General features: G+C 43.3%; 1 protein-coding gene across 1 annotated transcript in view; it reads right to left on the reverse strand.

Moving 5' to 3' along the window:
* Positions 1 to 923: 923 nt before the first annotated feature.
* Positions 924 to 12,765, reverse strand: part of PPP2R5A (protein phosphatase 2 regulatory subunit B'alpha) — a 59,159-nt gene continuing 47,317 nt past the window's right edge. Inside the window, 9 exon segments of the mRNA XM_073671980.1 lie at positions 924 to 4,759; positions 6,037 to 6,138; positions 6,771 to 6,898; positions 7,714 to 7,833; positions 8,276 to 8,326; positions 11,114 to 11,167; positions 12,189 to 12,297; positions 12,675 to 12,723; positions 12,726 to 12,733. Coding sequence (XP_073528081.1) covers positions 4,633 to 4,759; positions 6,037 to 6,138; positions 6,771 to 6,898; positions 7,714 to 7,833; positions 8,276 to 8,326; positions 11,114 to 11,167; positions 12,189 to 12,297; positions 12,675 to 12,723; positions 12,726 to 12,733 — 748 coding nt within the window. The 3' untranslated portion in view covers positions 924 to 4,632.

The following is a 12,765-nucleotide window of genomic DNA, read 5'->3' on the forward strand; positions in this document are numbered from 1 at the left end:
TTGCCCCCCCCCCCCTTGTGTAACCTCTGGCCCCCTTGACCCCCCTAGTGTGTAACCTCCTACCGCCTCCCTCCCGGTGTATAACCTTCGGCCCCCCGCCATGTCGTCTGCCTTTACTAACATGTGACAGATTGGCCGGTGGTGCAGAGCTCACCGATACCAGCGCGGTCCTGTAATAAGAGCCCCCCGGGTAACAAGTCCGTTCATGACATTTCTTCCCTTCTGAATCTTCCCCATCACCTGTGAGTGATATTACTGAGAAGTGTAAGGAACCGCAGCAACTCAGCCACAAAGTGAAGACCCCGTAACATTACAGAGCTGGGGGGTCGAGTGCTGAGGAGCAGAGGGCAGAAAAGTCACCAACGCTCTGCTGACTCCATAACTGCAGAGTACAGACATACTCTGGTATTAACATCAGCACAAACACTGCACCCCGCTGGGCGCTTCATGGCCGAGCAGCCTTACATCACCAAGCACAATGCCGAGCAGCGGATGGAGTGGTGTAAAGCCACAAACACTGGAAAACTGTATGCATCCACCTTTGTGGGAACAGTTTGGGGAAGGCTCTTTTCTGTTCCACGTGACTGTGCCCAGTGCAAAAGATTTCTAAAGGCATAGTTTGGTGGAAGAACATGAGCGGCCGCACAGAGCCCAGACCTCAACACCTTTGGGATGAACCAGAACGGAGACTGTGAGCCCGGTCTCTCCCCAATATCAGGGTGGGGGTCTGACCTCACAAATGATCTTCTGGATGAAGGGGCAAAAATTCCGATCGTGTAGAAGTCCTTTCCAGACCAGGAGATGTGTGCCTGCAAAGACTCAATGGATGAAGAATGGGGAGGTGAGAAAAGCTCCTGTAGGTGTAATGTGGAGGGTGCATATACTTTTGCACATATAGAGAATATTGATAACACACAGCACTATTTACAAACATAGAGAGTTTATTAAATGATGTTCCCCCGGGTGACTGCCTTTAAATTTACAAAACAGAATTCCACATAACCGCGAGTGATTGGAATGGTACTTCTAGAGAAATACAAGAGAATGGCGTTCAATGCATTCAGCTTTATACTTGAGAAATACTGCGTTTCTGTTACATAATACAAGGCATCATCATTATCTAAAGCCTACAAGATGGAGGACAGACAGTAATCATTGTACAGCAGGAGAATTCCTATATTCACATTCCAATACCTTATCATGAAACCCAAGGCTTTATGTCCAACGCATTTCGGTCCAAAAGTTAAGAAACGGCAAACAAAACAGGTTCTGCTGCCACTGCAGGTAATCTGACTGGGTACGATCGTAGACTCTAAAGCTTTATCTTATATAAATTCTGGTTTTTTTTATTTTTTCAGGAAAATGTTACATGAAATTTAAAAAATAGAAATATATAATATACTGTATTTGTCATTGAATATATCATTCTAGTATGAAAATAGTTATCCAGAGACAAAAACCTGGGGAAATGGATGGAGTCCTTCATTTCTGGTTCTTAAGAGCTCTTTAAAATAAGATAAATAGAATTTTATTTATTAAAAAAAAATATATGGAATTAAAAAAAAAAAAACACACTAATCCAAAAAACTACAAATACCCCTGTATTCAGTCCGATGAAACTTCCTCTTAGGCATAATTTTATATTTTATTCTTTTCTTTTTCTTACATTAAAAGTAGACGTTCCCTGAAAATAAATCTCCCTGAATTAAGGTTTTCGTTATTGCAGGTCCCTGGTTGGGGGAAATCAGTATTTTTGTAGGAGGTATATACACCAGTCATGGCTGGGGTTAAGAATGACGACAACTGCAGTGTATACGGCCATATGGGGTAAGCTTAGTCTTAGCATATCTATGGGATGATCAGACACTCAAGCATCGGCGATGGAAGGGAGTGAACGGGGTTGGACTTTCTCCAAAGACTTGGGCCTGGGAATACGGCAGACACCATACCAAACCTTTCAGCCACCACTGAGTAAAGACCCATTCACACGGACAGATAAATCTTCCTATAGCAAGCACTGATTGCCAAGGCATGTCGAGCAGAGCTTTTTTGCTTAATCATCAGTAGCATGCCATGCAAATGATCATTCGTATCATAAATGTGCATGATCGATTGAGCAATAACTAATTATTACGCGGATGAGCGAGCGAGCGATCACACATTAGTATGCGGATGATCGAGCGAGCGATCACACATTAGTATGCGGATGATCGAGCGAGCGATCACACATTAGTATGCGGATGATCGAGCGAGCACACTATGCGGATGAACGAGAGATCACACACACTATTATGCGGATGATCGAGAAAGTGATCACACTATGCAGATGACCAAGTGAGTGATCACGCAATGTTATGCGGATGATCGAGCAAGCGATCAGTTTCATTATAGTCAGCAGCACATGGAGGATGTGCTGCTGACAACCAGGATTTCTATCTCCAAGTAAAAGATGTGATCTATTGACAAGTATTTGCTCGTGTGATCGGCAGATTTTTTTTTTTTTTTTTTTTTTTTTTTAACACAGGACAATGATTGGGAACAAACATCCATTGGGTTGATTACTGCGTCATGTAAATGAGCCCTTAGACAATATTCATATCTATAGGGGCGGTGAGACGAGTTCGGGGAGGGTGTTCTCACTTTTCCCTTCGAATAGACCTTGCATGGTTTGGCGTCACTAGTCCTTGTAAATGGTCACTCACTAATCCCTACATAAGCCTGACAGCACTGCTCACGTCTGGCACACAGTTAGTAGTGTTTAATGGACCCCGAGCTTCGGAAAGAACAGAATAGACCACAGAAATAAAAGTCATCATAACATGGACCATGCTCAGCAGGGCGTCGTTCACATTGTAATCCAGATGACGGAATGTATCTCTCTCTCTACATTGTAGATAGTGGTAGATCGCAGCAGGGCGGACAGGGCAAAAAAAAATAAATAAATAAACATGGCTGCTGTCTTCCAAAAACAGCACCACCTTTGCCCGTAGGTGGTATTGCAATTAAATTTCATTCACTTCTATGGAGCCAGGACGCAAAACCAGACACAGGTGGGGCAACCTTTATGCAAGAAAGCAGCCATGTTGTTCAAGTCCAGGACAACTACTTTAAAAGCAAAAAAAAAAAAAAAAAAATGGTAGTCCTTATAGGAGAGGTCCTCAGATAATGGGATATTTTACGCTCCAGGTTTGGGAGGCTTTCTTATTATATAGACGGGATTTGAATGATGACAAAGAGTTAAACCCCACAGATCAAAGTTGGGGTGACTCTATACTATGCCTGATATTCAGCAGTATAAATGTGAAGGTGGAGGACTGCCTCTGGAATAGGATTGTGGGTGCACGGAAATTGTTGCAAAAATAAAAAAAAAATCTAGCTTTGAAAAATAAGTGACGGATCAGTGGAAAAATCCCTCGCGATTGTAAGGTTAGCCGTATGATCCGCGTGAGTGTAAGTCATATCTATTCCATGAGCCATTTCCACCAGAAAGGTATTGGCTGCCAACACGGCTATTGTGAGACGTCCGATGTCGCGAAATTTCATGGAGCAGGAATGACAAACACCAAATCTCTGCTAAATCTTATACGGATAATTATCTCCACTTCTCGCAGCCAAAGTAAAGCAACTGTGGTGCAGGGAGTTCTGGATCGCTGCACCGCTGATCTCCGGCACCCACAGACCTTCTTATAAAGCTATCATCTCATTACGGGAACACTGGGGGGGGGGACGTCCCTGACACCAGCACGGACATCCACGTCACTAATACTTCCTTGCCACTCACTAAACATTGTCTAATACTCATTGGAATGATTTGCATAGGTGACCACTACAACGTCGATGAATGGCAAGGCTACTCCATGTCCGTGTCTTAATCCCGGGAGGAGACGGGAAAGCAGCAACCTTATAGTCAACTTACCCAGTATATATATAAAAAAAAAATTATTTTAATGGGCCGTTTAGTCATGAAAGTACCTTCAGTAGAGCCAAGAGTTATAGTGACAATGATGTGTACCAGGCGTGGGGATAAATGGCATCTATGATGGGTTCGGCAAACCATAAATGAAGTCACGGCACCAGTTCCCGGCAGCATTTTTCATGGATACCGGTTCTGTCCATACATTGGTGACGGGCGCGCATTGAGAACCTCCAAACAGAGATATAGACACATGTAAAAATGCCAAAGGAAAACAAAAAATGTACATAGCAGACTAATACACCTATGTGCAACACAATCAAAAAATATATATATATATAATATTAAAGAATTCAAGTCATAATTCTCACCACCCCCAGAATTACCGCACTCAGATGAAAAGTTATAAAAAAACAAAAAAAAAAAAACAAACGTAATATTCTCCTCCCCAGTAATCATTGCTATAATGCTGTAACATAGAGCCGGCTAAGGTGCCCGCTGTCCGAGAGCTCAGCAACAAGTTGCCCTGCAATGTATCGCTGGCCCCCTCTTACAGCCGAGCAATTCTCAGGATTGGGAAATGCGCCCCACCCCACCAAAGAAAAAAAAAAAAAATTGGCTTTTATTTTACAATCTAAGGAGAAAACAAAACAAAAAAAAAAAAAAGGAAAAAAATATACAAAAGTATGCCTATGGGGCAGAGGTCGACGTGATGTGGTCTATTTGGCACTTGTATTATTCTGTACATTGAAAGCACTGTTCTGCTGCTCGGCCAGGGCCTTCTTCAGCTGCAGGTCGTCCAGCCGTCTCCACAACTCCTCCCGCTCCAGCTCCTTCTTCTTCTCCCTGGACGGTATGGACAACCAAGAATACATTTAGTAATTGTTCTAATTGCAAGTTATCACCTATTCCTAGGACACCGAGCCCCCGTATCCATCCCCAAAACATATACACAAACTTGTGGACAAAACTGTTGGAATCTTTTGCTAAAGATTGTTGGAGGATCTAGGACCTGTGACTCAGACTGAGCTTTCCAACACTTGGCAGCACATTTCGCTCCAGAATGCCTTTATAGTCTTGAGATTTCATTGTAGCCTGCAGAGACTTGAGACCCCCAATGCCAGATGCAGGAAAGCAGCCCCAGAACACCCCCGAGCTCCTCCATGTTCACAGGAGGTACAAGGTTCTTTCCTTCGTAGGATTCATTTTTGCGTCTGTGAACTTAGAGCTGATGTGACGCCAAAAAGCTCCAGTGTCGTCTCCTCCGTCCACAAGACGTTCTCCCAGAAGCTCTGTGGCTCGTCAATATGCATTTTGGCAAATTCCAATATTGCTTTTTCGTGATTTCCTTTCAGCAATGGTTTCCTCCTCGGTCGTCTTCTATGAAGTCCACTTTGGCCAAGACATTGATGGAAGGTGCGATCTGACACTGATGGACCTTCACATTGGAGGTCACCTCCGATCTCTTTGGAAGTCGTTCTGGGCTCTTCGGTTACCATTTGTATTATCAGTCTCTTTAATTTGTTTTCCTCTTGCGGCCGTATCCTGGGAAGTCAGCACAGTCCCATATGTGCGCGACTGTAGTAACAGGAAGATCAAGCTGTTTGGAGATGGTCTTATGGCCTTTTCCTTTAACACGTTTGTCTAGAATTTTCTTCCTAATATCCTGAGACAACTCTCCTTCACTTTCTTTGATCCATGTTCAGTGTAGTACACACAATGATCCCAAATAGCACAATGACTACTTTTCACCCTTCAAATACTGACTGACTACAAGTTTGTAGACACTTGTGATGCCATTTACAGGACACCCCTTAGTTTGTCAAATTATTTTCAGTCTTTTTCTAGGAAAACCATCATTTTTGTCCAGGCCATTTTCATTAGTTTGTTTTAATTTTTCTGATGAATGACAATCCACAAGCAAAGTCTGATTCTCATTAATTAATATTCAGTAAATGTAAATTGACTAACAATTTTGTCCACATGTGAATAAATACATACATCTCACATAGTTGTATGACTGTTAAGGTAAGCAATGTAAAATGGATTATTAGCGGGTCACTAAAAATAAATTGGGCATTTCACAAAGAGAAGCTGCAGAACATTAAATGTGTAAATTGTACCTTTGACGTTCCGCTTTATAGGAGCCCGTGAGCTCGTCAAAGAGTTTCCCGTTCATTTCCATTAATGTTTTCAGCACGTTGTATACCAGGGCTACAATTGTCCTGGAGGGGATATAAAATAAAAGGCAAAGCCGTCAGACGGCGACACGAGTATGATCACGATTCAGAGTCTCACTTGGTGACAATGATTTTGGGTGTTGGATATTTAGGTGGGTTTATGTAAAAAGCCCCTATAGAGATTAGACATGGATGTGTGATGGATGTGGGTCCAAACTCAGCACCAAACTAGAGAATGGGGGCAAGCGGACTCCATGACTCTCATAGCAGCATATAGAGACGTACGCATCCACCTCTGCCGTTATGAGGGACAGTTGGGACCCTCATCTATCAGACATTTATGGATATGATCCAATACCCCTTATAACTTAGCAGATATTTTGTGTCACTGATCTTGAGTTACAAGCCTTACTAAACCTCACAATTCTGCTGGAAATAGTCATGAACTTGTCCACAGACCTCCCCTTATCAGCAGTGATGGGCATTAGATCAAGTTCTTCTTCTGCAGATCAGGTCCATTGTATGTAACCTAGTGGCAGCCACTGCAGAGAGCCAGGATTACCACCGCCACCATTAATGAGGGGGACATTCTCCATGTCAGTAAGTGATCAGTGTAGACCTGGCCCGTCTTTGCTTTTACACTGATCCCTCTGATGGACGCATTTCCGTATACTCACGGGTTCCAGTGTTCTTTGGAGATTTTGTACAAGCTACCAAACATGATGGGCAGAACCTTCTCAATGTTCTCCTCTATCAGGCTGAGGATATACTCGTTGTTCCAGAAATAGAGGGCTCGCTCCGCCACCTGCACGAGAACCAGGGGGTAATGGTTACCACGCAACACTCCGCCCAGACAGTCAGCAACCGCAGAGACTACAACTCCCAGCATGCATCTCCTGAGCTGTTACAACATGCTGGGACTCGTAGTTTTACGTTTGGTAAATGTGCGGTTAAGCTCCTGACACATGATGGAAGTATACAGTATATACATGTGTCGGCACACAACCGTTGTAGGCTAAAAGTGTGCATGCAGGCACTCGTTCCCAATCATCTGCCCGTGTAAACATGGAATCTGGTACAAAAAAACACATTGTGTTTTCGCGCACTGATTGACTGTAAAATCATCGTTTTCGGCAGCACATCTTCCCATATAAAAAGGGATGTGCTGCCGACAACATGCACAATTAAATTAAATATCTCCCCTCACCATCTTGAAAAGTTAATACTTATCCATAATGGGGGAGGTGCTCTGCAGAGCCCCATCTGAATGGAGAGCTGACCGGACATGCGCTCGGCTTCTTCCGGCACACGTCTCTGCGGAGCACTGGGATTTTCGGTGTCTCCCAATGAAGCACCAGATAAAACCCTTTAATGATCATTCTGTCACGATGCAGTCTTCTCGACCCATGTGGATGGGCCATAAACAAGCACCTTGTATGCAGTCGATGGGTGGTCGCTTGGGTGGAAATCTCTGCATGTAAATAGGCGTATTCTGAAGTGAACGGGCCACCAGTGCAATGACTGGAACATGGTGGAGGCGCCAGTGCAGCTGCTGGATTTTATCCATCACCTGATTACTACACAATACAGCACTAAATATTCAGGTGCCAAATCGCCCACCTGAAAGTGAGAGCTGGACACGCATCTTGATATTTGCTTAAATAAAGGTTCTTGAATTTTTTTAAACTGCGTCGGCTCAATGACGTCCAAGATTTCTTCTATTTCGCCCAAGAACATCACCTGTAATAAAGCACAGCTGCTAAATAAAAGAAGGCTTCGTCCTCACCTAAATGGTACGAAATGTTAAGAAAAAAAATAAATGAAGTCATACAAACAGTATCCAAATGTCAATATGATTTTAAGGTCATTACTGATCATTTGCATCAACTGCTCACAGTTATCAGCCAATTCAGGAAGTCCAGAGAAATCCCGATATCTACAGCTAAGACTACACAAAAAGGGGAACTTCTAGAATCTCATGGCTTTAGGCTGATAGTTTAGGCTTTTTTTTTTCTGGCCTTACACTTAGGGTAGGTGCTGCAGATGAGACATTCCCTTTAAGAAGGCCCAATGAAGACGAGCAGCCTCCTCTTCTGAGGTCTCCCCCTTTTAAGGGAGTCTCCTGCCAGATATGCAAGATATTGTTATCTTGGCCCATTTAGAATAGAAAACTGCTACTTACCTCTTTCTGGCTACAGGTTTTAGGCCAAAACTTCAACAATCCCCTAATAACCTGCAATAAAACAAGCAGAAATGGTCGTCACAAGCTTCATCTCCCAATTAATTGTAATCATGACCTGCGCTCCTCGGCCGTCCAGCCTTGTGCATGCCTGTGGATTATAACACGGCTTTAGCTGAGCCAGGATTTTACGCTCGTGTTCATGGAGTCGCATTTTGATGAATCCCATTTTTTTTTTTTTATCACCGTTTACAGCAGCTGCCTGGCACTAGGTGCTGAAGGTAAGCTTATGTGTCCACTAAGAACTCCATGTTTTATCAGCAAGGCCTTTTTTTTGTTTATTCACTGATGTAACCATTGAGTGTGTTATTGGTGCTGCACTTCTCGGGGTCAGGCATGTGAGCCACATCTATCAGACAATAAATGCCTAATTGGGCCCCATTTTAAAGATCCATTTTTTTAACATCTTACTGTTTAGCATTCACGTTTAGCAATCCTGAAGAGTCACGTGGGCGGCGGCGCCGCTGCTATCCTGAAGAGTCACGTGGGCGGTGGTGCTATCCTGAAGAGTCATGTGGACTGTGGTGCTATCCTGAAGAGTCACGTGGGCGGCGCCGCTGCTATCCTGAAGAGTCACGTGGGCGGTGGTGCTATCCTGAAGAGTCATGTGGACTGTGGTGCTATCCTGAAGAGTCACGTGGGCGGCGCCGCTGCTATCCTGAAGAGTCACATGGGCGGTGCCGCTATCCTGGGGCGTCCAAGATTTCCGGAGGCAGGCAGATGTCAATTGAGGCAAGAGGCCTCTGTGACTCTCCACAATCGTGGCACCACCCCCATGACTCTTCAACCCTAATTTGCATACAACGCATCAAATTAAAGCACAAATTAGAAGTTCATTTTCAACATAATGCTAGCACAGAAAATTAGTCATTGGCTTCAGTCCCGCCCCACAAAAAGACTGGCCACTTTTGTGAGGTTGTTACATAAACTCCTGAATCTTTTGGCCAAAAAGGAAAATCCAAGACAGATATAAACTATGTCACTTTCTGGTGGTGTAACACAATGCTGCTGATTTATTGTCCTTTAAAAGGAAAGACTAAAAGGGAAATAAAGGGAACCTGTCACTTGATTAAAGAGTTGGAGCTTTTTCTGACACCAAAGTTACAAATTTGCTTCCTAGACAAACTTAAAACATTCTGTGTAGCTGCAGCCACCACTAGAGGGAGCTTGTGAGCAAACTGCATATAGCTTATTTAATTGAACTTAATAATAAACCTGTGTAAGAGTGAGCTCCCCCTAGTGGTGGCTGACAAAACAATAAGTTATATTTAAATCTAAGCAGATTTGGAGCTTTGTATCAGAACACAACTCTCTAGCCGCTATAGTGAGGTATGGGTAAACCTAGTCATACTAACAAGGAAATGTAATTAGGAGTGCACATCCAATTTTAGATGTTGGACAACTGCCATCACCACAAACTCACGCCGCTCGCTGTTCAGCTATGTCAGAGGTGGTATGATATTATACTACAGAAGGGGGGAGATGCAGCTCGTTGATGTGGAGCGGTCCCTATAATAAGGTCTGTACGGCCGATGTGAAAGCAGAGCATCAGATTCTTGTTTTCACGTTTATGCCACTTAATAGCGCAGAGCCTTCATGGCACAGATAGCACTGCATGCTGCACGCTGCACACCCACAGGCACGTCCCGGCTATTATTAGTCCTGCTGCTTTCCAATCTAGGCTGGCTGTGCCGCTCCACGGACGCCCCCTCATATGGGAGATGTGCGTTTACTACAATCTATGGAAAGCTGTGTGATTTCTAGGCTTTCAGCTTCATTGACAGCTGCCCGCGACTGGATGTTCGCATCCGATTGCTCCAGCATGGGATGCAAAACGCTGACGTCCGATGTAAGATTTCAATGCTCTGCTTTGACTATTTCTTGCATCCGATATGGCTGAAATTTATTGTCCCAAAGATTTAATAAAAAATAAATACTTTTTTTTTTGCATCCATTGAGACAAATGTTAAAATAGAAGGAAAAGCTGATGCAACTGATAAGGGTTTTTTATGGGCATTTCACAACCTCGTCTTCTATTGTAAGTGCTAAAAAGGTGTTGCCATAAATGACTAAAATTGCAAAGTAATTGTAAAAAAAAGCAACTTTTTAAAATTAAAAGTTCTTTGTGTTTTTAAGAATGGAGACATTTTTTATTTTATTGTGCACCATCGGTCATTAGTGCAGTCAAGGAGCACAGCGCTTACAAGCCCTTTGCTATGAGAGCATGTAAGCGCTGCTCTAAAAGCTGAATCAGTGCACCTTCATTCCTCAGACATTGCACTTGCAAATTTGACTTTGTTTGCAGCATCGGAGAGCGCACAGTTTGGGAAACCGGCGCTACTATGCTGTTCTCCCGAACAATCAATCATCAGGAGCACACCGCTCCTCCGGCAAGCAGGAAGCCTGGAGGCAGGGGAGTTGTGTGCTCCTGAAGACCGAAAAGAAGAACTCTTTACAGCAGCCATGGTCATCTTCCAGCAGAAATAACTACAAAACTGGAGGGCTGACAATGACCGAAAAGGAGGACTCTGGTTTTAATAATTTATAGAAATTTTTAGTTAAAGCTCGTTTTTCTGTCTGGTTATATAGAAGTGTAAAAGTTGAGGAAAAAAAAAAAAAAAAGGATGGCTCCCCCTCCCTCCCCAGAAAAAAAACACCACTCTTGTCTACACCCCACAAAAAGAGAAGAATTGCGCCGTTTGGGGAAGAAAGCAGACATGTATTCCTAATCTTATAAAAACTCATTAATAGCAAAAATGAGGGGTATAAAGGAATACTTACAGGTTCAGTCAGGGTGGTATCCTTCTCCAAAAACTGGACAACACAATAAGCCAGCTGTAGAGACGTGAAAAAAAAGGGTGATATTAAACAGCAATCTTTAATTTAAAGGGGCACTCCTCCCATAAACATCCATCAATAGAGATCTATCCACTGTGGAATAAGAGAATTGTCTGGTTCTGCTGAAATCAAAGGATTTCATTGACTTTCCCTAATATGTTTGGAGCCTAAGAGTCACTAGCCATGTTTGTAAATTAGAAGGAAAGCCCTGTGGGAGGCGCTGTAGACAAACCGTTTTAACATTTCCTGCAATATTTTTCCCAATTCATCTGCTAATTGTTGTGTGATTTTCTTCAAAAAAAGTTCTGTTTGGCTCAAAAGATCCCACTTGAATAATCTGATTCTAGGAAGTTGTTTCCTCATGGGCGGTCTTATAATAAGGTTTAATTATAAGACCGCCCTGAGGAAGAGGCTTCCTAGAATCAGATTATTCAAGTGGGATCTTTTGAGCCAAAAAAGTTTGGGTTTGTCCACTTCCATACCGGAGGAGAGCGCGGGCCAGTGATTATAATCAGCTGATAGCCATAGAGGAAGGGCTGACAAGCTGCAATTATGCTATAGGGCCAGGATCAACAACTTCCAACACTCCAGCTGTGGTAAAAACTACATGTCCCAGCATGCACTGGTGGCAGGAATAGTGGGAGTTGTAGTGACACCCTTGCTATAGGGCAAATGAAGCATTAAAGGGTTACTGATCGTTGGGGCCTGATCACTGGGATCTCTCTCTCTTGAATGGAGAGGAGGTGTGCATGCCCATTCATTCATTCTCTATGGGACTGCCAAAAAATGCAGAATATACTGATAGCTATTTCCGTCAGACGATGAATGGAGCGGAGGCCGAGCATGCACACCTCCTCTGCAGAGCGCAGTTCTCGGGATCACTAGAAGTCCCAGCGATCAATAGGTTGCCCCCTCCCCTATGGATTTTGGAAACAACCCTTTAAATGTGCAAAACACTCAGTTCCTCTGTGATACTGCGACACTGAGTGACCCGATCGCAGCAGCGCCCATAAGTCACCTGTGCGTGGAATAATGCCAGGCCTCTCGCCGTGTGCATGGGAATCAGGACTTTCATCAGGAACTGTTTATGTTCAGCTTTTAACGGTAATGCAAAACCATTGATGATGCTGTAAAGGAAAGAGAAAAAGCAGAGGATTAAAAAAAAAAAAAAAAAGGATGCCAAAATATCTGACTAATACTAATGATACAAATCAGAACCTTTTGCAAATAAAATCACCTTCAATTAGACATAATAGATCCACCATGAGGGAAGGATCAGTAAATCGCCTGGTCCCGGAGTATTCGCTCTGTGTGACTTCATTACATTTCCAGTACTTAAACATGGCCAGAGCGCTTCTACGCCCCCAGCTGCGCTCTGTAGATGCACCAAGAGTCTGACACCAGTCACACGCTCACTCCAGCTTCTCAATGAATATTATTTTTTTTTACTGCTGAGAACTTTTTAAAGTGTCGGTGTGACCAGAATGTGATATCATTTCATTACCTGCCCAATATTTCAAGCAATTCGCTGACACCATTAAAATGTTCAGTTCATAGATAAACCTAAAAAGAGATAAAAAATAATTAAATAACAG

Source organism: Phyllobates terribilis, unplaced genomic scaffold (assembly GCF_046119375.1).
Source record: "Phyllobates terribilis strain yellow unplaced genomic scaffold, ASM4611937v1 Scaffold_3__8_contigs__length_932513732, whole genome shotgun sequence".
Classification (NCBI taxonomy): Eukaryota; Metazoa; Chordata; class Amphibia; order Anura; family Dendrobatidae; genus Phyllobates; species Phyllobates terribilis.